This window comes from Halichoerus grypus, chromosome 1 (genome assembly GCF_964656455.1).
Source record: "Halichoerus grypus chromosome 1, mHalGry1.hap1.1, whole genome shotgun sequence".
Classification (NCBI taxonomy): Eukaryota; Metazoa; Chordata; class Mammalia; order Carnivora; family Phocidae; genus Halichoerus; species Halichoerus grypus.
In genome coordinates, this window is record NC_135712.1 from 109,760,585 (window position 1) to 109,786,559 (window position 25,975).

Consider the following 25,975-nt stretch of genomic DNA (forward strand, 5'->3'; position numbering starts at 1 on the left):
TGTTGGGAGCTGGAACTTCTAATTTACCAAAACAGGTCAATACATGGGACAACTGAGGCTTACCAGAAGTAAAATAAATCTAAAAACCACAATCTGTGTATGTTTAACCTTTCCTGCTTAAGTCTGATAAATAAAGAGGAAAGATTTTTCTGGACTCTATCCATGCAGGAGATGTTCATAGTTCTGCTCACCTCTGCGCCTCTGCAAATGTTAATCCCTCCTCCTAGAAAACCTTCCTTCCCCCTTCATCCTACCCCTACATGCTCCTAAAAATCTGCCTGTCCTTCAAAGATCAGCTCAAGTGCTCACCTACTCCCTCAGGAATGTGAAGGGCAAACCACTGCTCCCGTATCCTGTGGAGACGCCTTTATTATCAAATGTGGCGTGATGTGACAAGTGCTTCTCTCCCCGTATTCTGGATTTTGCTCTTCTCGGGGACGGGAGCTGTGTGCCATGCCCCTGCTGCAACCACGAGACAAAGCACAGAGCTCAACAGTGTCCGTCAGGTACAGCCAACTAGCCCACAGGGCAGAGCTACTCTCCACTAAACACACTCTCTGCCGAACTCAAAACAATAATTTAAAATTTTATTAGGATGTGCTTCGACTAATCCCTAAATCCCTATTTTGACAACACACGCTTAGTCAAGAATATTAATGTTCCTGCTCGCTCATTACTTAGGCAAAATGCATCATCTCTAAACCAGTCATTTCTATTTAAAGAAATGCCACTGAATCATTTCTGTCTCAGAAAAGCTGGCTTCTTTGGGCCCTTCTCTGCAGCAGCAGCAGCAGACACTGACCGTCCTAAGCAAGAGCAGGGCTGAAGAGTTAGTGGTGGGCCTTCACACTGCCTCAAATCTGGTTTCAACCTCTTGCCTTCTGAACTGTCTTTTTCCTTTACCTAGGGCTCACTGTGTGGGGCTTTTGTTCCTTCGTTGCTCGGACATTCAACAAACAAATTATTCAACAAGTTAACCAAATCCAGGCACATTTTGGGGTTCTAGGAACACCAAAGTGAGTAAAGCATAGTTCCTGCCTCCTGACAGCTGTGTCCTAAAACTGTCACTGCACACTATTGGTGAGCAAAGGACAAAGCACCAAGGCAACATTTATTTGTAACCTGCGCTGCCAACTGAGAGAGTGCAGAGAGTTATGGGCTCCTCTGACGGTCAGAATAAACCCTTTCATCAGTACCAGCTCCAGCACAAGGACTGCGGTACTGTGGGGGCCCCTCCACCGAGCGCTGGGTAGAAGTATGCACGCTTAGATGCTGGCAAGACGGAACGCTCAGAAAGGACCGGCACCAATAGATTTCAGAGGATTTGGCACGCATTTATTTGCAGTTTCACCAGTAACTTGCATGCAGCCGTTTTTTAAAAATCTCTAGTTTTTTTTAGTGGGAAGAAAAAATCAAATTTATCTGTCCTGTTACCAGAAATCTCCCACATGTCTTCCCTATCCTCCCCATCTATAAGTTACTTCTCCTTTCCCTTCAAAAAGGAAAAAAAAAAAATTAAAATCCAAATTCATGCAGAGGAAGGTGACAAAGCTCAGTAAATTTCTCTGAACTAATTTTTTCCATTTGAAAAAGAAAATACTATCTGGCTAATTCTGAATTCTAGAGGCACTGGAAAATTTTCTCAATTTCTCTGAATGGAACATATGAATTTTTTTGAAGATTATATCGCAATCTCACACATGATCTTTGGCTACAAATTAATGCAATCATTTAAGTAACTACTGCTTCCATTATGCATATTTTTATAAGGCATTATATTCAATATAATGTGATACTGACACAAGCATCAAATAATTTAAAAAGCCAGCTTTTTAAAGCTTCCTGTTAGCATCTTTTCCAGGTCACCCAGCTAGGACACCCTGAGTTTAAGATAAAAAGAAACGACACAGCAGTATGATGTAAACTTTATTTTCTTAAAAGCTAAAAGCAGCCTTAAAGAAGAGATCACAGCCTGTTAACATATTTAGTTAAGAGTTAATCATTACAACTCAAAAACTTATTTAAAGGTATTTTTCAAGTCAAGAACTATAATTTAGGTCAGAACTAGAAAGGCCAAATATAATTTTCCAGCAAGGTGCCTCGTCTTTCTTTCCTGTTGCTCTTTCACCAAAGACAAGTAAGCAAATGAAAACACAGGCATTGATATTAAGCTGACACATTTAATTTGTAAGCATGGGCCTTTAACACTTTCTTCCTCTTTTCACAGAAAAGCTCTGCTTTCTGAAGATGCTTTTGGAAAAAGCACCAATTTCTGTTCTAAGTTAGTTTTGAATCGTAGGTTCACTTTTTACAGCAGGGACCAACCTGCCCATGTGGCTGTTAATAATCATTGTGCCACATGGACCCGCTGTTGCTGTCAAGGAGGGGGCAAAGAGCACTCAACAAATCCCAAGGCCTTTCCGGGTCCGCCGCATTCAACCTCCTCCCACAAGTCTTCCTGAGCTTCTCATACCCTTCCTGACCTCTGTTCCAGGTTGAATTATGTTGTCCCGAAAAGCTTTGCTGGCATCCCAACCCCAGTACCTCAGAATGTGACCTTATTTGGAGAGAGGGTCTTTACAGAGGTGATCAAGTTAACATGAGATTATTAGCATCAGACCTGATCCAATGTGATGGGTGTCCTTATAAAGAAGGGAAAGTTGGACACAAACACACGTAACAGTGAGAATATCATGAGAGGATGAAGGTAGAGATCATGTTTGTTTCCATGAGCCAAGGAAAGGCAAAACTCACCAGCACACCCTAGGAAGCTACAGGGAGTGGCTTGGAGCAGATTTCTCCCTCGTGGCCCCTGGAAGGAACCAACTCTGCCGACACCTTGAGCTTGGACTCCCAGCCTCCAGAACTGTGAGATAACACGTTTCTGTTGGCGAAGCCCCCAGTTTGTGGTGCTGTGTTACCGGAGCCCTAGCTTCCTAGTACTTCCCCTGCTTCCCACATGCCGAGCTGTTCAGTGGTTTCCTGGGATTCTGAGCTGTCTGGGGGCAGGGAGCACGCTGGGTGCTCCATTAGTGTGCTCATAACCTCTGGTCCAGTGCCAGCCCCTACTGTACAGAACAAATAAGCACTAGCTGAACTGACTGCTGGATGTCACCCGGTAGCCGCAGGGCAAGTCACAGGGAGGGTGGTGGCTGTGTGACCAAGACCACTTCTCCCCTGAGACTGCATGAATCAGAACTCCAAATGAGTCAGAGCAGACTTCTCCTCCACAGCCAGCTTACTGCTCAGTTCCCAGCAAAGAAACAATATCACATTTTAAGAAATTATAAGAAATACAATTTTCTTCTTAGTATTGCAAGGCTTCCTGCTACTGTTCTGAAGACACACATTTAGAGATAACATTATTCTTATGCTTCTATTTTCTTTTATTGTAAGAAAACAAAAAAAAAAAAAAGGGAGAGAAATAGAATATATATCAAAATATCCCTAGCAGTATTATTTGTGAAACTGGAAACAATACCAATGTTCAGCAGCAATAGGTGGGGTGTTAGGCAAGTAAGAGCAGAGGAATACAGCTGACTGACTTTATAGCTATATAAAATTACAAACATGTAGCCTATGTTAATAAACTTAAAAGTATATGCTGAATAAAAGTATGCTGAAAAAAGAACTAATTACATAACGTAAAACTCCAAGATCACTGATCCCTTTAACTTCTAATTCTGAAATCTGCCCAGGTGATATTTCAAATTTCTTAGCCTATCCTAAGACTATGACATACACAATATTTCTGCCTTTGTAAAAATAATTGCTGTCTAGATTACAATAGTGTTCTAAATATAAAAATAAGAATTATGCTTCCAAAATAGCTTTTAAAAAAACGCTTCAGCTCAAAAGGGAAAAAAAGGGGCTGGAAAAAGCCCACTGTGGATTTTATTATCCATTAAGACTGTTGTAATGAAGTTTTTTGTTTCTCTGAAATTACTTTACTATGAACACAGTAGGAAAAAATCATGGGCCATGTTTTGACTAACCTGCTCAATCCCGAGGATGTATTTTAAGTTAGTGAGTAAAATACAACCGATGACATTAAAAACTTCAAAACTGTCTTAGAGGTCAAAAATGAATAAATTTGATATATAGTCTTTACACATAATAAATAAATATTCATGAAACTTTTAGATGAATAGAAAGATATTAAATTCCCTTATATTAGATATGCTTTCATTCTAGTGGAACTGGGGCTAGAGTCTCTTCTCAACTCTGCAAAAGCTGATCCTCTGCTTCAAATTATCATTAAGAAGTTTATAATTAAGAATTATAATTAAGAAGTTTAAAAGACAATTTCCACCCCAGCCCTGTAAGTTTAACTTGTGATATAATCAAATGTTTATTTTTTTTTACCCTACTCAAAAGAACTACTACATTTCAGGCACTTGATATCAATATCCATCTGTGTCTATATAGCACGATTCTCTAAGAATAAAAAAATGTAATGCATTTAATATTTTATGTACTTCTTATATGCTACATTATAAATCAACTAAAATAGTACTGATAAAAGAGGCAGGAGTCTGCAACTTACTGATATGTACAGATCGGGGGGAAAAGAGTGCGTGCGTGCGTGCGTGTGTGTGTGTGTGTGTGTAGAAAGAATAATAAAGCAAATGTGACAAAATGTTATTAGTAAATCTGGGAAGAGGATTTATGGTAATTGTATTATTAATTCTTCTGTTAGTTTGAAATTACTTCAAAATAAACAGTTATATCTTGTTCTTGGGTGAGATGCTAGGGTGAAGTAGGAGTATCCCATGCCAAGGAGTCCCTGACACAACACTTGTAAGTCAGTCAATCCCTGCTGATACACCCCTGAGGGTGAAGAGTGCAGGCTGTATGTGAACGTTTATATACGGCCTCTACCTGAGAAAGGATTTTTAAGATGGTTTACAATAAATGTCACAGATACAAAAAAAAAAAGAACTGGAGCTAGAAAAACTAGATTCATAATAAAGAAGAATTTCCGTAATAACGGGGACCAACCCGTTTTACAAGCAGAGGCTTGTAAAAGGATATCTCGGTGCATTTTACAAACCTCCGCACCGAGATACCCTATTTCATTTGCTGATGCTCCATTATCAGTCTATTTGGGCATGACCTGTCCTTTATCACCTAGCTCTACTGATCTGATCTCTCCTGATATACCACAGCGCTGGCTCTGCTGTTCTTTCTTTACTGCAAAGGTTGTGAAACCATCCATCTTTCTACTCCGGTCCTGAAGATAGTCTACACCAGGGTTTCCCAAAGTGCAGTAAGCCAGCTCATGTTAGGTAGTATTCATGCACACAACTCATGTCGTTCACTTACCTTCAGTGTAAGTATTTATTTTTACAGATATTTCTAATACGTAGCAGGTGATGTGACCACTGATGGCAGTAATAAAAATTCTTTTTAGAATATACTTACTTCAGTAAATAGAAAAAGAGGCAATTTAAAGAAAAATACTTACGTAAATAATAAAGCAGGGATATGGCACTTGGAAAAGTAAAGGATGTAAATTATTGCGGTTCAGAAAACACTGATGCTATGCACTTAACATTTTCAAAATCTGACTTACAAAGCTAAAGAAGTTAATTACACGATTACAAATTATATGAAAATTCTTACAGAAAATAACTGGCTAAAATCAGAGTTTCTTTTATATCAGTAAAGATATTTTAGAAAGCACACTCATGCTCTTTTGAAAGTATAGTAAAAACTCAAATAGATATGGTAAATTATCATTTTAACATTGTTTAAAAAAAATTAGTGTCTCAATATAAATATTTTAGTCCGTGGAAAAGTCTGAAAAAATTTGAAGAGGAAAATGGTATAACTTACTGAACCCCAATATTTATTTATACCTTTCTGTGAAAACAAATATACTACTCTGATAAAAGCTCTAGGGAAAATTTGCAAGTGTACATTTAAGCTATTTTAATTCTTAACAATCTTATGGGATGAAAAAATGCAACCTGCCTTTAAAGAAGAACCCCACATATCTGGTTCCAAAACACCAGGTTCCTTACCAAAGGCTGTTGGGGCTGCATCGCTTGGAGACCAAGGGTCTGACTCTGGGGCTGTGGGGGCTGCTGGGGCTGGGGGGGTTGCTGCATCTGGAAAGAAAAAGGATTAGACACTTAGAGAGGGTAATATATTCCAATCCCCTCCCCCTATATACCTTTTATCTAATTACGCTGTTGCAGTGAAAATGATATACACCTAGCTCCTGCATCATTGTCTTGACAAACATTCATCTTTTAAGGGCAAGACCTAAATCTGTTCTCTTTGTAGGCTTCTTGGGACCACCACAACCCCAGGGAGCTCTTCCTTCTGTCATCACTGTCTATACTGCCCTCTGCTGTCCAGGGACATCCTTTATACTTACTGTTTTAACACCTTTCATGTTACCTGCTCTTGCACATACTTTATCCTATCTTATACCAGTGGGTTGGAAAAGGACTAATTACCGTTTTAGTCCCTATGACATCTGGAGGAACTTGTGAAGATTAATTTTTTTTTTAAAGAAAAATGTAGACTTCTTAAAGGGAGAAAAACAGGAAAAAGAAGAGGAGTAATTCTTGAAGATTAGAATATTTTTTTAAAAGGAAGATGTATATGTGGGAAGTTCTGGCAAAAAATACCAGCATAAAAACAAATTATGTCAGTGATCGAGTTGGTGTAAATAAAGAGCCCTTAGAAAACACTTCCAAGTCACAGAAGAAACACACATTACTCATCCACCATGTGGGACACAGAGGAGAGGAAAATATTAATAGGTGGTTTGTCTCAGTGACCTTCAATGTGTCCTCCACCCAGGCACTTCATCTTGATGATGACAGTGCTGGACTTCTTTTCATCCTTTGCATTTCCAACTTGGTTTGCATACTATCCCCCAAATTATTTGTCTTCTTTAGGGCAGGGTAATAAATAGCTATTACCAGATGGTATTTCCCACTAAGTGCCAACACTCATGGATATGGAATCCTAGCAGGAGGTCTGGGCAGGGTCACTCCCAACTGAGACAATGCAAGTGGGACCAGAACCATAATGATTGCAATATAAAGCCAATTCTCCATTTGGCTTTCTGTGAATTCTTCCAAGAAAAATCCAACCAACCTCATAATTACCAATTTGTTCCTTTATGGAAGTAGTCAGTCACCAAGAAAAGAGTAAGTATAATCCTGAGGCAGAAGCAAATCCCTTTTCTTTATCTCCAGGGAATTTGTAGTGATGAAAAAATTACCAGAGGGGCATATTAGGCTACTTGGGATAAAAAAAGTACATATTAACCAATAAAAAAACACTTTCAAAATTTGCAGCCTTGAAAAGCAATGTAAGACAGGAAGTAGTAAATAAATAATGTAATAACTTTCCTTCGTGATTAGGAAATGAGAAATTTAAAACAGAGGGAAATATAAATATCAGTTCTATTAAGTTCTGAAACATATCTTCAGAACCTGAGACAAAATTATTTATGAAAATATCACTACAGCTATTCTTAATAATATTACCAAATGAGTGCTTTACTTATATTTTCTTACTGAACTCTTACTACAAATTGAGTTGCAACCTAATAGCATCTTACAACTAATGACATTTTATAATTGTAAAACCCATTTTTCTGGAGGATTTGTGTTGGCTTCTGCCTATCACCTGGGGGTACTGTCAACTAAAATTTTTTGGATCACACTGAATTCAGACCTCAAACACACTTGAAGTTGTGGTTCAAATTCTCAGGGGAGGCATTTTTTCTTCCCTCCAACCAGGGTCAAGGTTGAGATATGCATGTTACTTTACTGTTCCTTTCTGCATGACAGTTTTACTGAACTCATTCCAAGAGTATAGCTTTGGTTACCCCGGTTCTACTAGACTCCCCATTTTTGGTGGTGTTTTATTTCTTTCTTAGTAACACATAAAATGAGAGTGCATCTCAAGGTGAATTACTGATAGAGTCCACTGTGCAGACTCATCAGACAATATCCAATCTAGTAACAAAGGACAAACTTGTTAAGAATGAAGATAAATGGAACAGGTAAACATAAATAGCCTATATTTCCTAAATGAGTAAGTTAGAAGCAAGAATGTGTCAAGAGGAGGAACGCTTTATCTAAGGTACTTAAATATTTACATCAAATAAATGAAGGATAGCTCTCTGGATTTTACCAGAGACAATATGAAATATCCCACCTACGTCACTCCAACTCCAGAGCTTAAATCAGAACAGAAGCGTCAGAGATAATTTTTTGGATTACAGACAGACCCCTCTGGGAATCTGATGAAAGCTGTGGACAGCTCAATTTTGGTTTTGTTTGTTTTCAAACACACAGAAGAAATTCTGCATTCAAATTGCATGGCCTGTAGTTAAACAGCGAGTGGGTGAGCTGACGCTCACACTATGAAGATATAGGCAGCCACTTACCCTCTCCTGAATCTCTATGAAAGGGGAAGGCCATTCTGCAAAATGCACCCTCCTGCCCATAACCTGGCAAAAGCACAGAGAAAGGAAGACCCTGGCCAAGTTGGAACTAAATTACACCAGTTGAGCTCCTAGGCTCAACTACACGGGGTTCCTTGGAACTTGGTAATTAAAGGCTCTTTAGAGTGCCTCTTATTTCACAGGACTGCTGAGAACCCCTCATGCATTGCCCTCACCCCCAGCCACGGACCTGGAGGAGCCTCTGCTGCTGTCGAACCTGTGGCTGCCTGGGTCTCATCGGGTCCTGAGGCAGGGGCACCGAAGGAAGGCTTGGATGTGTGGAAGTCAGCACCGCATCGATTCCTCCACCTACCAAAGGGCTCTGCTGAAGGGACTGATGATTCAGTCTGGTAAAAAAAAATACAACTTGGTTTCACACCCAGGCAAACTGTCATATTTTCAATCAGTGCCAGTGGCACATTACACACGTTCACAAAGAAACAACTGTGTTCAGTATTCAACTGTACAATTCACATGCGATAGAGACCAGTGACTAAGATAATCTAGATTTCCACGGAGAGATGGAGTCACTGGACAAAGGACAGCAAGCATGCTCACTACTTAAGATAAAATTGCAATCGTGTTTAAATTACTTCTTAAAAATATTTTAATTGTTTTTAATAATAAGTGACATTATTTGAGCATTTACTCTGGAGACGGCACAGCGGTAATAAGAGTCTGAAATGTATTATTTCATTACTCCCCACAGCAACCCTTTGAGGTCAGCAGTTTTATTATCCCCATTTATTTAAAACTTTTAATTGAAAGATAGTTGACACTTGTATTTGGGACAGTGATTTGGAAATGAGGAACACCTCAATTTTGGTTTTGTTTTATTTTCAAACACATATAAGAAATTTTGCATTCAAATTGCATGGCTTGCAGTTAAACAGTGAGTGGGTAAGATTCAACAATTCTATACATTATGAAATGCTCACCATGATAAGTGTAGTTATCACTTGTCACCATACAAAGTTATTACAATAGTATTGACTATATTCCCTATGCTGTACTTTTCATTCCCATAACTTACTTATTTTATAACTAAAAATCTGTACCTCGTAATCCCCTTCACTTATTTTGCCCATCTCTCTGCCCTTTTCCCTCTGGAAACCACCAGTTTGTTCTCTGTATGTACACTGGTCTGTTTCTATTTTTTGTTTGTTTATTCACTGTTTTGTTTCTTAGATTCTACATATCAGTGAAATCTTATAGTATCTGTCTTTCTCTGACTGACTTATTTCAGTGGCGAAAACTTATCCTTTTTATGGCTGAGTAATAGTCTGTTCTATATATACATGACATCTTCTTTATCCATTCATCTATTGATGGGCGCCTGGGCTGCCTCCATAGCTTGGCTATTGTAAATAATGCTGCAATAAACATAGGTGTGCATGGATTCCTTTAAATTAGTGTTTTTGTATTCTTTGGGTAAATACCCAGCTGTGGAATTATTGGATCATATGGCAATTCTATTTTTTACTCTTTGAGGAACCTCCATAGTGTTTTCCATAGCAGCTACACCAATTCACATCACCACCATCAGGCCACAAGCATTCCCTTTTTCTCCACATCCTTGCCAACACCTGTTATTTCTTGTCTTTTTGATCCTAGCCATTCTGACTGATGAGAAGTGATACCTCAAGTGGTTTTGATTTGCATTTTGTTATCCCTATTTTAAAAATGAGGCAACAGAGAGCTAGAGAAGTAACTTCCCAAAGTTACTCAGTCAGTAAAGAGCACAGGTGGGATTGAAACCCACAACTGTTGAGCTCTGAAGTTCAAGTTCATAGGCAATATGCTTTGCTGCCACTTATTAGAATAGTAATAAATACAATGCATGTTTTTCCGATCTTATTTATTTTCCCAAATGTGTTACCATCAACCGTGCCAACTTTCCAAGCTGTAACAACTTCGTGTTGACGTACAGCAACTGATTGTAACACATGGAAGTTAAGCTGCTGTCTACTATAATGTAAAATTTTGCATGAAACTTAATTCTTCTAGACTAATGCTATCCAACAGAAGTTTCCACAATGCCTAAAATGTTCTACAGTTGTGCTGTCCAATAAGATAGCTACTGGTCTCCAGGACCAGTGACATAATTTCTGGGTCTCAGTGTGAAACAAAAACACAAGGCTCCTTGATCAAAAACTAGTAGGATTTTCAAGATGGTGACAGTAGACCATTACACTAAGCGTGGGATCCTTCTAAACACAGTGCACTGTGTGACTGCACAGGTCCCACACCTTCAAAGTTGGCTCTGCTCGGCTGCATGTGGCTATCGAACACTTAAAATGTGACTAGTGTGACTTGAGAAACTAAACTTTTAATTTAACTTTAGTCTTAATTTAAATAGCCACACATGGCTGGTGGTGACCATGCACTATGTCTATGGGATTCAATTATAGCAAGAACTGAGAAAGAATCTTTCATGATCCTCTGTGCCAACCACACCTGAAGCAGAAAAGGTGGAAACTAAAATATAACAAAACTCTTATGGGCACCATGCACAATGAGCATTAATCGATCACAGACTTTATGGCTCCAACCAATATATTCTAGTAAGGTCCTGCTAACAATAATCAGCACTTTTTTCATTTTAAGATATTTTTAGCCAAAAATCTTTTTAAAAGAGCGGAAAACACTGCAGCTAACATACTGGCATCATCTAAAACATTACACCCATACTATGGCAGATGTGAGTTTACACGGGCCTTGAATGAAATAATCCTCTATCTGGATGCTACTAAAAATGAGATGACAGAATGCAAATTATATGCAAGTATGCAAGCTCATAAAAACAATTATAAAGCACCATGCCCTAGACAATGTATAACAAAGTCAGGAATTCGAGGGTCTACTACTGTAATCATTATTTCCACATGTATCACCTCTGAGAGCCAGTCAAGGACTGCAGGTATGGTGATGCCTGCTGCTGAACATAGCCACTGGGCGGCTGCTGCATCTGTCTGAGTCTCTCCATTAGCGCCGGGTTGGAATGTGCGGCCGGATAAGTTCTGGAGTTATAGTTGGGAGACAGGACCACGCCGCCAGCCTGCTGCTGTGGAGTCTGCTGCAGAGGCATCTGTGTTCCATACATCGTATAGCCCTGGGGCATGGTCTGCAGGTGGGCACAAGAAGTCAGTGTTTTAATTTACCACCAACTCTGCTATCACTAAGCTATATGGGGCAAAAACAAACCTGGGAGGAGTTCCCTGAAAGTCACTGTTCTCAAAGGTTCTTATAACTCAACATATGAGGAGGACAACTCTGGAGGTAAGAGGGTGGCGAGAAAGCTACAGAATGAACTGGTTGGATCATGATTCATCAGAAATTTCAATTAAAAAAAAAAATCGAGGGGCGCCTGGGTGGCACAGTCGGTTGAGTGTCCAACTCTTGGTTTCGGCTCAGGTCATGATCTCAGGGTCATGAGACTGAGCCCTGCATCGGGCTTCCCGCTCATCATGGAGTCTGCCTGGGATTCTCTCTCCTTCTCCTTCTGCCCCTCCCACTCAAGCTCTCTCTCTCTCTCTCTGATAAATAAATAAATCTTAAAAAACAAAACATGAATCCTCATTTGGTTAAAAGATCAGTTTTAGAATCAGTTGCTTACTTTGAGGGAAGGAAAGACATGTTTCTGTATAGAAATAATCAGGCAAGCATCCATACCTTAAGTGCACAGATGACATCAATGTTCAACAGATCCCAAGCACCATTAATTTCATTTCCAAAATTAGAAAGAAAAGCTACCTATTTCCAATGTAAATTAAAATGCTGGAGTACACTTTCCTGATATATAACTAGACCTACACCTTGGATCTGATGAATTTGCCTGTAGTAATTAACCAGTTACCAAAAAACAAAAACCAAAAAAAACAATGCCTTAACCCCACAGTAAGGGTGTATTTGGAGACTATTTGATATCCTCTAGTCCTGGTTGGACTATAGCCCTTTTCAGCACTCTACCAATACTCTGAATATTTAATTTTTCTATTCAATATTAGTATATGAGTGCCTGTTCCCCTAAATCTTGACACCTAATGTAAATGAAAAACCTGAGGTTCTGTTGGGTGACTATCTGCAAGTTATAGAATGGAATGCTGATTGAAATAGAAGAGGCCTGTTCTTCAGTCCTCAAAGAACCACACTCTAAGGTAGTCTAATGGCTCTGACTTGGAAGACAGAGTAATGCATAATACACTTCCAGCGAGCAGCATGCATGCATCCAGCTGTGGGGCTCAGTGCCCGTGAGAACCAACCTCAGACTGCCTTTTAGCTGTGGACACAGTGTGAACTGTTAGCCCCACTGGCAGTCTTGCCAACATCCCCGGGCTCCTAATTGTGAGGGGGACAGAGTAAAAGTATAGAGATGCAGAAACCACAAAATTACTAGGAAAAATAGCCCAGGAGATGCCTTATACTGAGGCAAGTCTATCATTTGTTGAGTGGCTACCATGGATCTGGTGCTATGCTGGTTCCACAGGTTGTCTTAAATCCTCACATGCTCATCTCTATTTTGAAGGAAACCAAGACACAGAATAACTTGCACAATATTACACAGCTGGTAAGTTGCCAGGAATTGCACCATGGTCTGATTCCAAGGTCAATTACCTTCTTATTCTACCATGATTCCTCTGCAAACCTATCTTTTAATATGATAAATTCAATCACGAATTACATCGTTATTCATTATAACATACAATAAGCACTCTGGGACTGTGAAGCATTTCAACATCTACTCATTATGAGAGGTTACTTCTATTTTTAACTCCAGAACTTTCTGAAATATTTTATGCTCTTTAAAAAAATCAGTCAATCCTAAGGCTTGTTGATTACTGGTAATGCTTTTTTTGAGATGTCAATTATAATCTATAAGCAGAAGTACTATGTTCTAGACCCCATAAAGAGCTGATATCCTATTTACTTGGTTTCCCACTTCAAATAAAGAACAGTAAAAATCCCAGCAACATCTACAAAGCAAATGCAGATACCTGTGCTTGCTGCAGCCCTGGATACTGGGGGAGCTGAGGGGAGGGCCGAGCCTGTGCAGCAAAGAGAGCAGCCTGGTCCCCTGGTGGGCCCTGGAAAACAAAGTCGAGGTGGACTCTTGATCATAACAGCAAGAACTTGATTTGCACTCCTGGCTAATAAGCCCGATAACCCATGACACCAAATCTTATTAGATGGTTATACAACTTGGAGATTTCCAAACTGCATTAAATATAACTTCTCATCAATTTTCTATGTGTGTAGAGACTATTAAACTTATTTCTTTCAAAGACTATAGAGGTTTCCAACAGTAACAAGCCAAAATAATCTGATGGTCTACTGATCAGAGAGGCTCTGAGATAGCTTCCCTGTACAGCCCAGGATATAAATGCCCCTCTAGACTGAAACTCATGAGCCTCGAGTGTGAAATCTGAAACCACAGAGATGTACCATTCTGTGCCCATAAAAGAAAGAGAACATGTAGTACATAGAAATGCCACATACAAATTTCATGACTTTTTTAATGAAGTTTCTTCATAGTGACCTAAAAATTATCTATTTAACCATGTAGTCAAGAGATGAATTTGGTATCTCCTATGACTAAACATCAACTAGAATATAATCAATAAAAATTTATAATACATCAATAGCAAATATAATTCTAATGAACTACAATATAAAGCCAATTAAATTCTGCTTACCAGTCCTAATTTAATACATGTGTTGCCCTTTGAAAAATAAACATATTTATAAGAGCAGCTGTATGGGTTTTATGTTACGGTGTCAGAAGTTATTTCATGGAAGCTTGCAATAATCATCACAAAAAGAGCTCTAGCTTCCAACCATCCCTAGATTTTTACAGGACTTACTAATTATAAAGAATGGGGTTTATTTCAAAATATTTTACTATTGTTTTATTGAACAGATATCCTCATTTTTCAAAAGTGTTAAATTATACTTATATAAAACCATTTAATGTGCTTGGAAAATAGTGTGAACTCTTCTAACAGAGAGAAAACTAAACATTTAGAGAGCAAACACCAACAATTATTAAACATCTATTCTACACCAGAGATTGGACTTCATGTTCTTACTCCCATTTTCTCACAGGAACTCTGCAGAAAGGGAGGATCATCCTCACTCATTTTCTTCAGAGAAAAAGCCAGGTTCAACGAGCTTAAGCAGCTTAGCAAGCTCACCAAGATAGACCTAGCAGAGCCATTATCTGAACTCAGGGCTCTTGCCATTATGACAAGATGTCTCCATACGTGATATTAAAAATGGAAATATTTAAATCTTCATTTGGTGCTTATCCTTTAGTGACAAAGAGCCTCCAGAACTCACTCTAATAAAAAACAGAGAAAGAGGGGCGCCAGGGTGGCTCAGTCATTAAACGTCTGCCTTCGGCTCAGGTCATGGTCCCAGGGTCCTGGGATCGAGCCCCGCATGGTGCTCCCTGCTCAGTGGGAAGCCTGCTTCTCCCTCTCCCACTCCCCCTGCTTGTGTTCCCTTTCTTGCTGTGTCTCTCTCTGTCAAATAAATAAATAAAATCTTAAAAACAAAAACAAAAACAAAAACAGGGAGAGAATCCCTATTAAGACTTGTTACTGAAATACTGAAACCAAATGTATACATCCTATGGTAAAATTCTTTCTCTGATCCTCATATAAAATCACTTGAGGGCATTTCCTAAGGTGACTATCCAACCATCCATGGGCCAAACGCAAGTTTCTGAGAGTGCATATAATAGCTTCAACAAGAATCTAAATTCCCAGAATAGGGGGACCATAAAGATACCCTCAGCTTTTAGTTGATTGATCTAAGTGCAATTATGTCTGTATTTACTTGGGTCTAAGGAAAATAACCTCAACTCCTTCTATGAGAACTCATTCCATGGCAGCATGGCCACCCGGGACCAACAACTCTTCCCCTGAGAGTATCTGAAAGGCTTTTGATCTTCCAAACACTGCCAAGGAGTCATTAGATGAACCACATGGTTAAATGCCACTCCTCGAGAATCCGGGCTCCCTGACAGTGCCCTACAAGGTCTCTGAAACACACTCTTCTGCTTTTTTGTGGAGAGAAATATTTGCACATTATCCTTTTTACAGAAAGGAAGAAAAATGAATTATTTACATGTGAGTTAAAATCTTGAGATCCATAAGTAGTTTACAATTCCCACACCCTGCTTTGTCTTAGAGGGGAACAAGATGTGATCTGTGTGTGACAGCTGCATGCAGATGCATAAAGACAGATTTTTCATACTCTTCACTCTTCCTCCGCTTATTGAAGAACCCTACGAAAGGAACTATGACTTACATGTGGAGTAAACTAGAATACTAATAAGGGAAATAGCTGTGTTACTGGGCAACACTCTTATTGGCAAGTAACAGTTGAGATCACAGACACTTAAGAAATAGGAATTTAAAACTATTCTACATAAAAAAAATCACAAAATTAACATGTAAGGTAAAATACTAACTTTCAAAGAAAAAGAGAAAGGGATAAGAAATCTCACATACAGTTTTTACACTGTAAAATTCATGCATTCTCTATCATTTTTGTCTCAAGGAAAACTATTTATTTATGAACATACTATGCTCCTTCCTACCACCAATTTTTCCTGATTTATATAAGCATAGTAGGTAATAATTCAGATCTGCAATATCCTTCCTGGGAAAATCAAATGCTCCGAGCTGGCCAGTAGTCCCCATGTACTCTGTGCATGGCTTTATCATCATGTTTCCTTGAATGAAAGATACCCCAGTCTCTCCCACAGAACTGAAATGTCCTACTTTTGGTTTTCCCCAGAATAATGCTAGAAACACATTATATCAATAATTGTACAAATTACTGATGTTGAATTTGTTGAATAAAGAATGAATAAGAGAAGTTCTTTAGTGAATTTTAATTTTTAGCATCTATCATTCTAATGATTACTTATTTATACCTGCATTAATATCTGCAAAGTAGCTCAATTTCCCCCTCTTGATTTATTCTGCTTAATTGAAACAACTAAAGGTAACATTAAATTCATATTTTTAGGGCCATCTGGGTGGCTCAGTCGGTTAAGCATCTGCCTTTGGCTCAGGTCATGATTTCAGGGTCCTGGGATTGCGCCCCGCTTCAGGCTCGCTGCTCAGCCGGTGGTGGGGGGGGTGGAATCTGCTTCTCCCTCTCCCTCCTCCCTCTACTCATGCTCTGCCTCGGTCTCTCTCTCTTTCAAATAAATAAAATCTTAAAAAAAAAAAAATTTAAAAAAAAAGTTCGCATTTTTGTGTGAGCCAAAGGGTAACTCAAGAGGCCGGTTTTTAACCAAATATTTGTGTCTAGCCAGCTGACATTTGACTTTGAGCACATCACTAGAAGAGAAAATAAGACATGTCTGTGCCCTGCTCAGGCTCCCTTGGCTCAGACACCTGACTTACGTGTGCTAAAGGAATAAGCCGCAGTTAACTGGGAAGTTCTGGTAACTACACAGACTCATCTCTACATTGTTACCTGAGGTAAATTCCTACATGTGTCTATGCACTTTGCTTTGGGCTTGCCTCTATATAAGAAACATAAATCCACTGCATTTTTTTTTTCAACTTCCACTTTCTAAAACCTTAAGAAGCTGTGCTATGTTCCTAGCCTTTATAAGAACAATTCTCTCTTACTGCTTTATTTAGAGTCAGACAAGAGAAGTATCTGAACTCAAAGAGATGGTGACTCAAAGGCCTTTTGCATAATTTGAAATAAATGCATCCAGTAAGTTTAAAATTCTTGATAAATTATTCTCAAACATAATTTTCATTCTTCTGGGTCTTGTTCTCTTCATTTAGCAATTACTCCCCCTCAGGCAATTGAAAAAATGCGAAGACCTCTTTCTAAAAGAGAATTGGTTATGCCTCCAATTAGCTGACAGTAAGCATGACAATCAGCATTTCAGGATTAGGGATTTTCTATTCACTCAGTTCACCAGCAATGAATTTTTGAAATCCCTATTTAATCACTTTTCAATGGTGTTTAAGTGTCTCAAGTAGAGAGACAAACTGTACCTAAAAAACCACAGCTAGATTTTGTGACTTTGTTTCTGATAATGCTGATTTAGGGATAATAAGAAGTCCCCCAGTGAAAATCAGTGGGTAATGTTTTATGAGTCAACTAGCAAAAAGGGTTTTATTTGTGACTACTAGTTTGGAAGGTACTGAGTAATGGTGCCCGAGGCTAAAATAATACATGGTGTGAACCAGAAATTATGGTCATCACATCATACTGGTGTATTTTGATTGCAGACAACAGACAGAGAAAATTCTATAAATACAGGAGGTCCAGCTGACCAGTTATGCTTGATTCTCTTATAATGTTTTCATATAAAATACAACATGGTTGGGAATCAATTAACAGTAACATTAATGGCTGGAACAAACTGATTCATTCTAAAATAAACACCTCACACAATAATGAACTTTTACAATATACTCTTAACATGCTCATAAATGAATAGATGATTGGTTGAGTATATACATTTACTATATTCTTAATACTGGAGAAAATTAAAGGAAAATTAGAATGGTGAAAAGGACAGCAAAGATATATACACGCATTTCCATTAATTTGAATGAATACAGAAAGCACAGAACCTTATGACTTTAAATACTTGATAAACATTTGGTCTTTTAAAAAAAAAGTAAAATCATTGATTGATGCAAATTCTACTTTATCCAAATTACATTATCATCTGAACAAAATGTCCAACAGCAAACATAAGCTATCTCCAAAATACTTTTTAATTGATAAAGTTTACTTCAAGTTTTTAAATAAAAACCTCACCTGCTCTCTGTACACCACAAAGTGTCAAGAAAAATTGATTCTTTTCAGAAGTCTCCAAACTTTTCTTTGCTGAATAACTATTAAAGAAATTGCCTACATAACAAGTATTTAATAACCTAAATATTTTCAAAGCTTGAATATGCAATTATGGACATTTTCACCAATGTACAGAAAATGTTACCCATTAAAATTGGCAGTGAAACAAGTTGACTTACATTCACATCTGAGATGTATGCTCTTTTTTATTCTAATGCTTCTTGGGTTTATGTTGTGGGTTGGCTACCTGATACAGAAACCTATAAGTAATTTAATGCAAAACATGCATTCTTAGCTAGCCCAGGCAAAGCAGTAGAGGTGAAGTCTTAGGACATGCATGCACAAGACCTATGCTCAAAAAAAACATCTTCTCTGTCTCGGAAAGACAAGAGAGATGATGAGTTCTGTTGAGAATTTCAGAATAGCCAGTGAGTGGGATGTGATGAGAAGGGTGTGTTTCATAACCACAGTTTGCGTTATCTTGCACTAGCCTATGAATTAGCATGCCATGCGTTCTTCTGCTAATGATGTAAATTACCACAAAGGGAAGCAAGAGCTCAGGAATAGATGGGTTCAAAACTGGAACTGAGATGAAGGTGCACGAACTGGTCTATGTTCCCAAACCCAGGCCATGAACGTCCACTGGTTTCTATACTGTACACATAAATGATGAAAATCATGAGGCAATCAAAGGGAAAAACTTTCAGAAATAAATCCCATTAAATCGAACATGGTCGATGCATTCATGATTCTGTGTTACAGTCTCAAACTTAAACCAAGTGAGTAACAGTGAAATGAAGACTCTAAGTGTTACCAGCTATGGAAGAATACCCCGCTTCTTACTCTGATGTTTAAAGAGTAATGCTATAAAAATCTACTTAAAAAAAAAAAAAAAAGACAGAAAAAAGGAATGACAGCAGGGGTGTTACCATTATGTTGTCAAAGTCTTCCAGAAGGGAGACAGCAGAGTTACAGAAGTCCTACAGAAAGGGGACAGCAAGAAAACGGCAGACAATACAGATAAGATTTTTTTAGCCTAATGATGTGGGTAGCCACAATACATATGAAATAGTTCATTTTAAAACAGTGTTTCAGGAGTCAAGACTTAAAATCCCAACGCCCTTACAAAGGCTTTATTAGTTCATACACCAAATGACATCACTATAGACTGGACATACATGGTAATATTCATATAAGGGGAGAGCAGAACCCAGAGGTTAAATGGTGACACAGAAGAAGTAGGAGGGCTATCAGACAGACACTCGCTATAACTAGGGGATTTGGGGACTCCACTGGGAGCAACAGGGTGTCAGAGTCCTTCACAGCCTACAGCCAGTGGGACAACTCAGGACATGTGGGTCACATTAAACACACAAGACATTAAGTGAACAAGTCAGTGGGTCATATATGTTGGAGGATATAGAATTAGATAGCTCCATCCTAAGTGCAAACGAAAACTGGGCATTAGGTTAACCACACATTCAATCAACCAAAACAGACAACAAATCATTACAGGGCCACCAGTGTTTACACACTAACAGGGGATCTGATTTAGAAAAAGGTAACTAGAGGCTTGGGGAAAATTTCTCTTTCTCAGGTAAATAATTCACTTGTTTGATCATTTTTATAAACGGATCCCAAGTGACATTTTTGGCTGAGAGGTTAAAAATTTTCTTCCCGCTGAGTTTTAGAGATAAGGCAAAGGACTAGCAACCCTAATAGAAAAAGTATTTTATTATACTAAGGACTAAAAATTATAGGAAGAATTTCCCAAGCAAATATCTTCTCTCACTATTTTAGGTGTAGGTATATAATTCACTGCATCTGCACATTTGTATTTGGATCCGACAATTATCTATTAGTTGTCCACTCTCAACACCCCCCACTCTTCTCTCCTCTCTCCCAAAAATCAAGCTGTGTACATTATTTTCTAGACTTTAGGTGCCTAATTATAATTTCAGCAAATTAAATGAACATCTTTCTCATCACTCAGATAGCAGAGAAATGCCAAGTATTAATAAGTAAAGCACCCACTTCCCTGGACATATGGGTTTCTATCCAAGGAACAAAATGATAGGGCTCAGGACATACTTACTAGTTCAGGGGTTTTCTCCTAAGCTTATTTTTGTCTTTGAAATGTATTTAAAGTATAATATCTGAGTGAATGCATTAAAGGTAATTGTCAAAACTCAAGGTGTGTTTCAATAAGGCTATTCTGCCTACCTTCAGCAAATAAGAATAAAATTATTGTGAAATACACTCAAATTACACTATCAGGGAAATTACAGAAGGGAAACCTTGAATAGCTAATAAAGTTATAAAAGGAGCCTAAATTCACAGGTAATTGGGAAATAGAAATTAAAATGTCCAAATAGTGTTGCACCTGCTCTGAATGAGAAAATTACAATCTGACAATATCAAGGGTTGGTGGGGATGTGAAGAAAGGAAAAAATTCATTCATAACTGATGAGAATCAGCACCACCTTGGAAATCAAATCAGCATTTCCACTTCCAAGTACATACCCTACCTAATTCTCTCCATATATGCAGAAGACACATAAAAACGTGTTTACTGTTGCATTGTTAACAGTAAGGAAAAAATGGAAATAAATGATCATCAACAGGAGAATGGACAAATATTATGCTAATATTCATAATGGACTAGCATCAACTAAGACAAATGAATAAAACTACATATAGCAAAGTAGATATAATTCAAAACTGGCCAAAATAAAAAGTTGCAAAACAAGGCAATACATGTGTGAGACCATTATATTAAGTTTCAAATCTGAAATTAATACTGTATGTTTACGTTAATGGTTGCAAAAATATGTAGTAAAGGTATAAAAAACATGCATAAGAAAGAAAAACACTAAATTCATGATAGTGATCACCTCTTTATAGGAATGAAGGGAAACGAGAGTAGACATACTGTTTTATTTTTTTAATGACCTAGAGCAAATATGGCAGAACATTATTATTCAGTGATGCTAGGTAATAAGTCCATTAGTGTTTGTTATATTTTCTATTCTTCTCTGTATGTTTGAAATACACCTCTAGAGAGTGAGGGAGGGAGAGAACAAAGGAGGGAAACAGATATTCCAAGGTGATGCTCTGTCCCTAGGGTAAGATATCAATTACCAGACAAAGGGTAGCCGCTCAGCTTAAATGGGTTTAATCAATCCAAGAGGCATGTTTTCAGGACGTTACAGATTGACTTTTGCCAGGGAGTTTGGGAGCTCTGACTCAGTCATTGTTCTTTCATTAAGTTATCTAATTCCTTCATTTAGATACACAATGATAGCACCTGCCCTGTGGTTAATAACCTAATGTTCTTACAAGTAACCACTAGCTATTACTGGGCACAACATTTCCCTCCTCTGTCAGAAATCTTCCTCTTTAATGTCATCAATATCCATATGATTATCTGTAGCCTTTAACCAATTGCATTCTTCCAAATTTGTCTCAGCCAAATGTAAGCTAAACATATTGTCTTTCTTTGGACTATTAAAATAAACTGGCTGGCCCTGACTACTACAAAGAACAGCAAAATGATTTTGTGCACTGAAAGGGGGGAAATTAGGATAAAGCTATACCATAAAACAAGGCAAACAATTAAGTCCTTTTCGTGGATCAAAACTTAAAGATTCCCTCCAAAAGCCCCCTCCCTAGAAACTGATATGGTGTGTGTGGCGGGGGGTGGGGGAGGGAGGGTGATGAAGGAAGTTCCTTCTGTCAGAAGAAAAATATTGGATGTAAGAAAGAGGACTGGAAAACAATTTAAGCAGCATTTTGCATTATTTTCACCAATATTCTATATTTTGTGATGATTTCCACAGGATATGCAAAAAATATAACAGCGATATTTTTAACACTGAAATTGGAATCAGCCCCTCCCAAGTTTGTATTACAGAATTTAGACAGTCAAAATACGCTGCTTTAAGAAACCAAAATGGCTATTAGGAAAACTAAACAATATTCCTTCTTCCTGGCTTCTTCTATGGGCAGCCGCTGAGCACCAGTCTTATTACGGACAATTAATATAATGACAGAAGTAAAGCATTTGAAGTGTTTTTATTCTCTTTTAATCCTTAACATATTTAAGAAAATAAAAATCATTTTTATGGGATAGAGATTTCCTTTGAAATAATACATTCATGGTATAATAAAACATCAACAAGTATGACAGCTAACATTTTTTGAGCACTTACTATGAGCCAGCCACTGTTGTAAGGGCTGTGATGTATATTAAAACATTAATTTCACAAGAACTCTATAAAGTAAATATTGCATTAGCTCCATTTTATAGATGAGGCTTTGAGGCACAGAAAGGGGACATATTCGCTACATTGAGTCCCCTTTAAATAAGAGATGCTAAGTAAGGAATGGAGAGTGATCATTTTTACTTTCCTGGATAAAGAGTCTAACTAAAAAGAATGAAAACAAGTTTCCTTGTCAAAACATCCTTATGCATCCCGGTATGTACTAGAGCCGTAAGAAAGTACACTCAATTATAACCATTGCATCAAATAATTTGATTAAAAATACTTAACAATACCCATGCTATTTAGCATCTGTTTTCTAGACACTACACCAATGCCTTAATACATTCTTTAGGAAATACAAGAATGGTCCATAACAGAAAATTCCATGACCAACTGAAGCAGATGTTCAGTTTCTGCAGTGGACACAGAGTTATTTTATAATGATATTGTAGTTTTCATTGGGCACCACCTAAGGTTAGATGATTCCTAGGTACATCAGCTTCTTTCCATTAAGGTGGGAAGAGGCTAAGGGGATTCTTCTGTATGGTCTGAGACATATCCAGAATCCAGGAATTTATGTCCTCCCTGCCCCATCTAGGTTTTCAAATGAACCATAGCAGAAGTCATTTCTGGAATAAGTTTCTGGAAGCACTCAGGGTGGCTAAGATGAGTCTGTAGATAAAAATCAGACTGCTAAGGATTAAGGCTACTAGAAAGCTCTAGGCTCCTGGAAATAGTTTCTCAAAACATGCATTCATTTGATAAACCTTTCATAAAATTCCTACCCTCTGCTCACTAGATGTAAAGATAAAACAGGGTATAAGACCCAGTGTCTCACCTTATCAGAAGAGGGGCTACCATGGGGTGGTTATTGAACAACTGGCCTAGGGAGCAGTCACACCCAAGGCTTAGAAAAATTCATCAGTCTTTAAAATAAGCATCTGCTAAAATTCCAAAAATCAGTTTTGAAGGTTAAGATCAATGAAAATTCTCTAACACATTTGCTACATTTAAGAAAATGGATTCCTATAATTAGAAAATTGCTAGGGTAAGAAGAAAAATGAATTCTATTTCGTAAGAAAAAAAGACATGACAAGTTCTTACATAGCTAGAGAGAATCACATTACATGCAGGCATGTAACTTGAGAAAATGGTCCTGGCCAAAATTAGAATCAACATTTCTCTATCATTTCTTATCATGAAGGATATAGGTCAGTACTTAGTAGAAAAACAACCACATCCAGAATCATGTATTAAAACAACTTATCAATATTGCTTATATTCCATATAATGCTGCCTTTATGCCAGTTTAAGGATTACCACAGGGAGAATTTTTTCCTGCCACAACACCTTATTTAGCTAGATTCCAGGTATACTAATCGTTTGTACATGAGAGGAAAGGAGTTAACATTTCCCCGAGACTACCTAGGTGCAGGCACTCTGGCAAATGCTACATGTGACCTCATGACTCTAGGTGGGACCACTGAACCATCTTACTGCACCATGGGTGTATTTCACTTCCTTGGAAGAATATTATTTTCCCTCAAGTATCCAACACTTCAAGAATGGTGAGAGAAAAAAAAAAATGTCTGCTTCTGAAAGCCCATCAGAGAGAGTAAAGCAAGTTTCAACCAACTGTTAAAAAAATATGGCGGTGGGGGAAGGTAAATATTGTACAATCACTGTTATGAAGTTGTATTTTCACTGCTGGAAGGAATTCCTGACTTCTCAAAAAAAAAAAAAAAAAAAGGAAAGGTAGGACAAAAATAATGAGAAGAAAAGGAAAAGCATAAGAAACAGAGTTGGCAAAAAGAATCAGAAAAAAAAACAAACTACACATTAACTCTTATTAGTACAAGCAATACAACTCTACATGGTGTAAAAGAATAGTCAGGTACTTTTGAGTGTTTTGAGGAAAAATGTAGAAGTAATGGGTTCCTGCAGGTACATTTTAGGTCATAAGCTTGCCTTCGGCAAATATGCACGATTCTTTGATTATATGTAGGTTATTCTATTCAATTCCTTTAAAAAAAATGTGCTTTAGAGGAAATTGCTTGTCATGACTTGTATCAGAAGTGAAGCTTTTGAGGAAAAGCATGTTTAACTATAAATGGGCCAGTGAGTTTTCCCCATGCTAGGAATCACTTAGAGCAATTCAAAACTGAACTTAGCAGTAACAGTCTGAAAGTGAGCTATTAATAAGACAAATTATACCTTGTGATAAAAAGGTAGATATGAAAAACTAAACTTAGTGGAAGGTAAATTTTTACTTAGGCCTAAATCACTTTAAAAGGTAGCTGAATTCATCCTAGTGGGATGGTTACTCAACTTACAGCAAGTTTTTTTTAATCTTGACAAGATCTGAAACAAAGGTAATAACTATTTTTGCTCATCCTCAAGAATAGCTAAAATCCCCGAGGTTTTTAAACGGCTCCCAACATGCTGCTTATTTAAGTAAAATAAGTATTTCTTAATATTTTAAGCAAATCCTCATCATTTCTGTGTAAGAAGCAACTTAGGCCCATCTCACCTGACACCCAGGGAGTTTGAGCAATTATGCTAGAGGTCAGGGAGAGACAAGCATGCAGTGACTGTTGGTCGCATTCCCATACAGTTGACCTATTTCCTTTCTCCTGTCCTTCTTATAATACAGGTAAAAACAAGAACCATTTTAAAGAATGTACAATTAACCATCCCACCTCCAGCCCCCCAAATCACTAAGTGGACTGAATGCAAAAGTGCCATAAGTTACACAATGGAGATATGCCTAGAAAGTTACACAAAATATAAAGGATATTTTTTAAAGCATTAGGATTTCTTGCTAATTTCAAAGTTTTATGGTTTTTCTTAGAGCAGGATACACCTATGGATTGTCTACTTCCTTTGAGGTTCAAAAAAGTACCTAAATCCCAGGGTTGTTGTGGGATCTTAGATAATACATTTAAAGCGCTTAGAAATGTTTTGGCAAATAGTAAGTGCTCTATTAGTGTTAGCTGCTACTATTATTATCCTCCTCATCCTCATTAAAATAGTGCATTTTTTGGAAAAATTGGAAAGTACAAAAAGTATATAGAAACAGTGGGGGAGGGGGGTCCCAATCTCACCTCCTCTTTTTCTATTTTATTTATTTGTACAGATCCGTGGGCTTCATGAGCCTATAGTAAGCTGTGTAGGATTCCCACCACTGTTTTGTTGAACAATCACTGTAATCTCAAAAGTTAAATAAAACGGAGTTAGAGGGCATAAAAACAGCAATGATGTAAATCAAGAATGAAATTGAAGGTATCCATAAACTGACTATGATTTGTAATATATTCTTTCCTATAGACCTTATTAAGCACATACTGAAAATAGAGTCTATGCAGGGCACTGTAGGGAGAAACCTAAGAAA

The 25,975-nt window shown here is 37.8% G+C and overlaps 1 protein-coding gene across 5 annotated transcripts in view; it reads right to left on the reverse strand.

The window, feature by feature from the left end:
• Positions 1–25,975, reverse strand: part of MED12L (mediator complex subunit 12L) — a 318,467-nt gene that overhangs the window by 8,000 nt on the left and 284,492 nt on the right. For 4 of the 5 annotated variants that reach the window (XM_078070369.1, XM_078070350.1, XM_078070343.1 and 1 more), the window contains 5 exons: positions 19,249–19,299; positions 13,471–13,560; positions 11,371–11,600; positions 8,667–8,823; positions 6,027–6,113 (listed from right to left, as the gene is read on the reverse strand). In XM_078070369.1, the coding sequence (XP_077926495.1) occupies positions 6,027–6,113; positions 8,667–8,823; positions 11,371–11,600; positions 13,471–13,560; positions 19,249–19,299 (615 nt within the window). The remainder of the gene's footprint in view (positions 1–6,026; positions 6,114–8,666; positions 8,824–11,370; positions 11,601–13,470; positions 13,561–19,248; positions 19,300–25,975) is intronic. The other variant, XM_078070359.1, reaches the window with a different exon arrangement.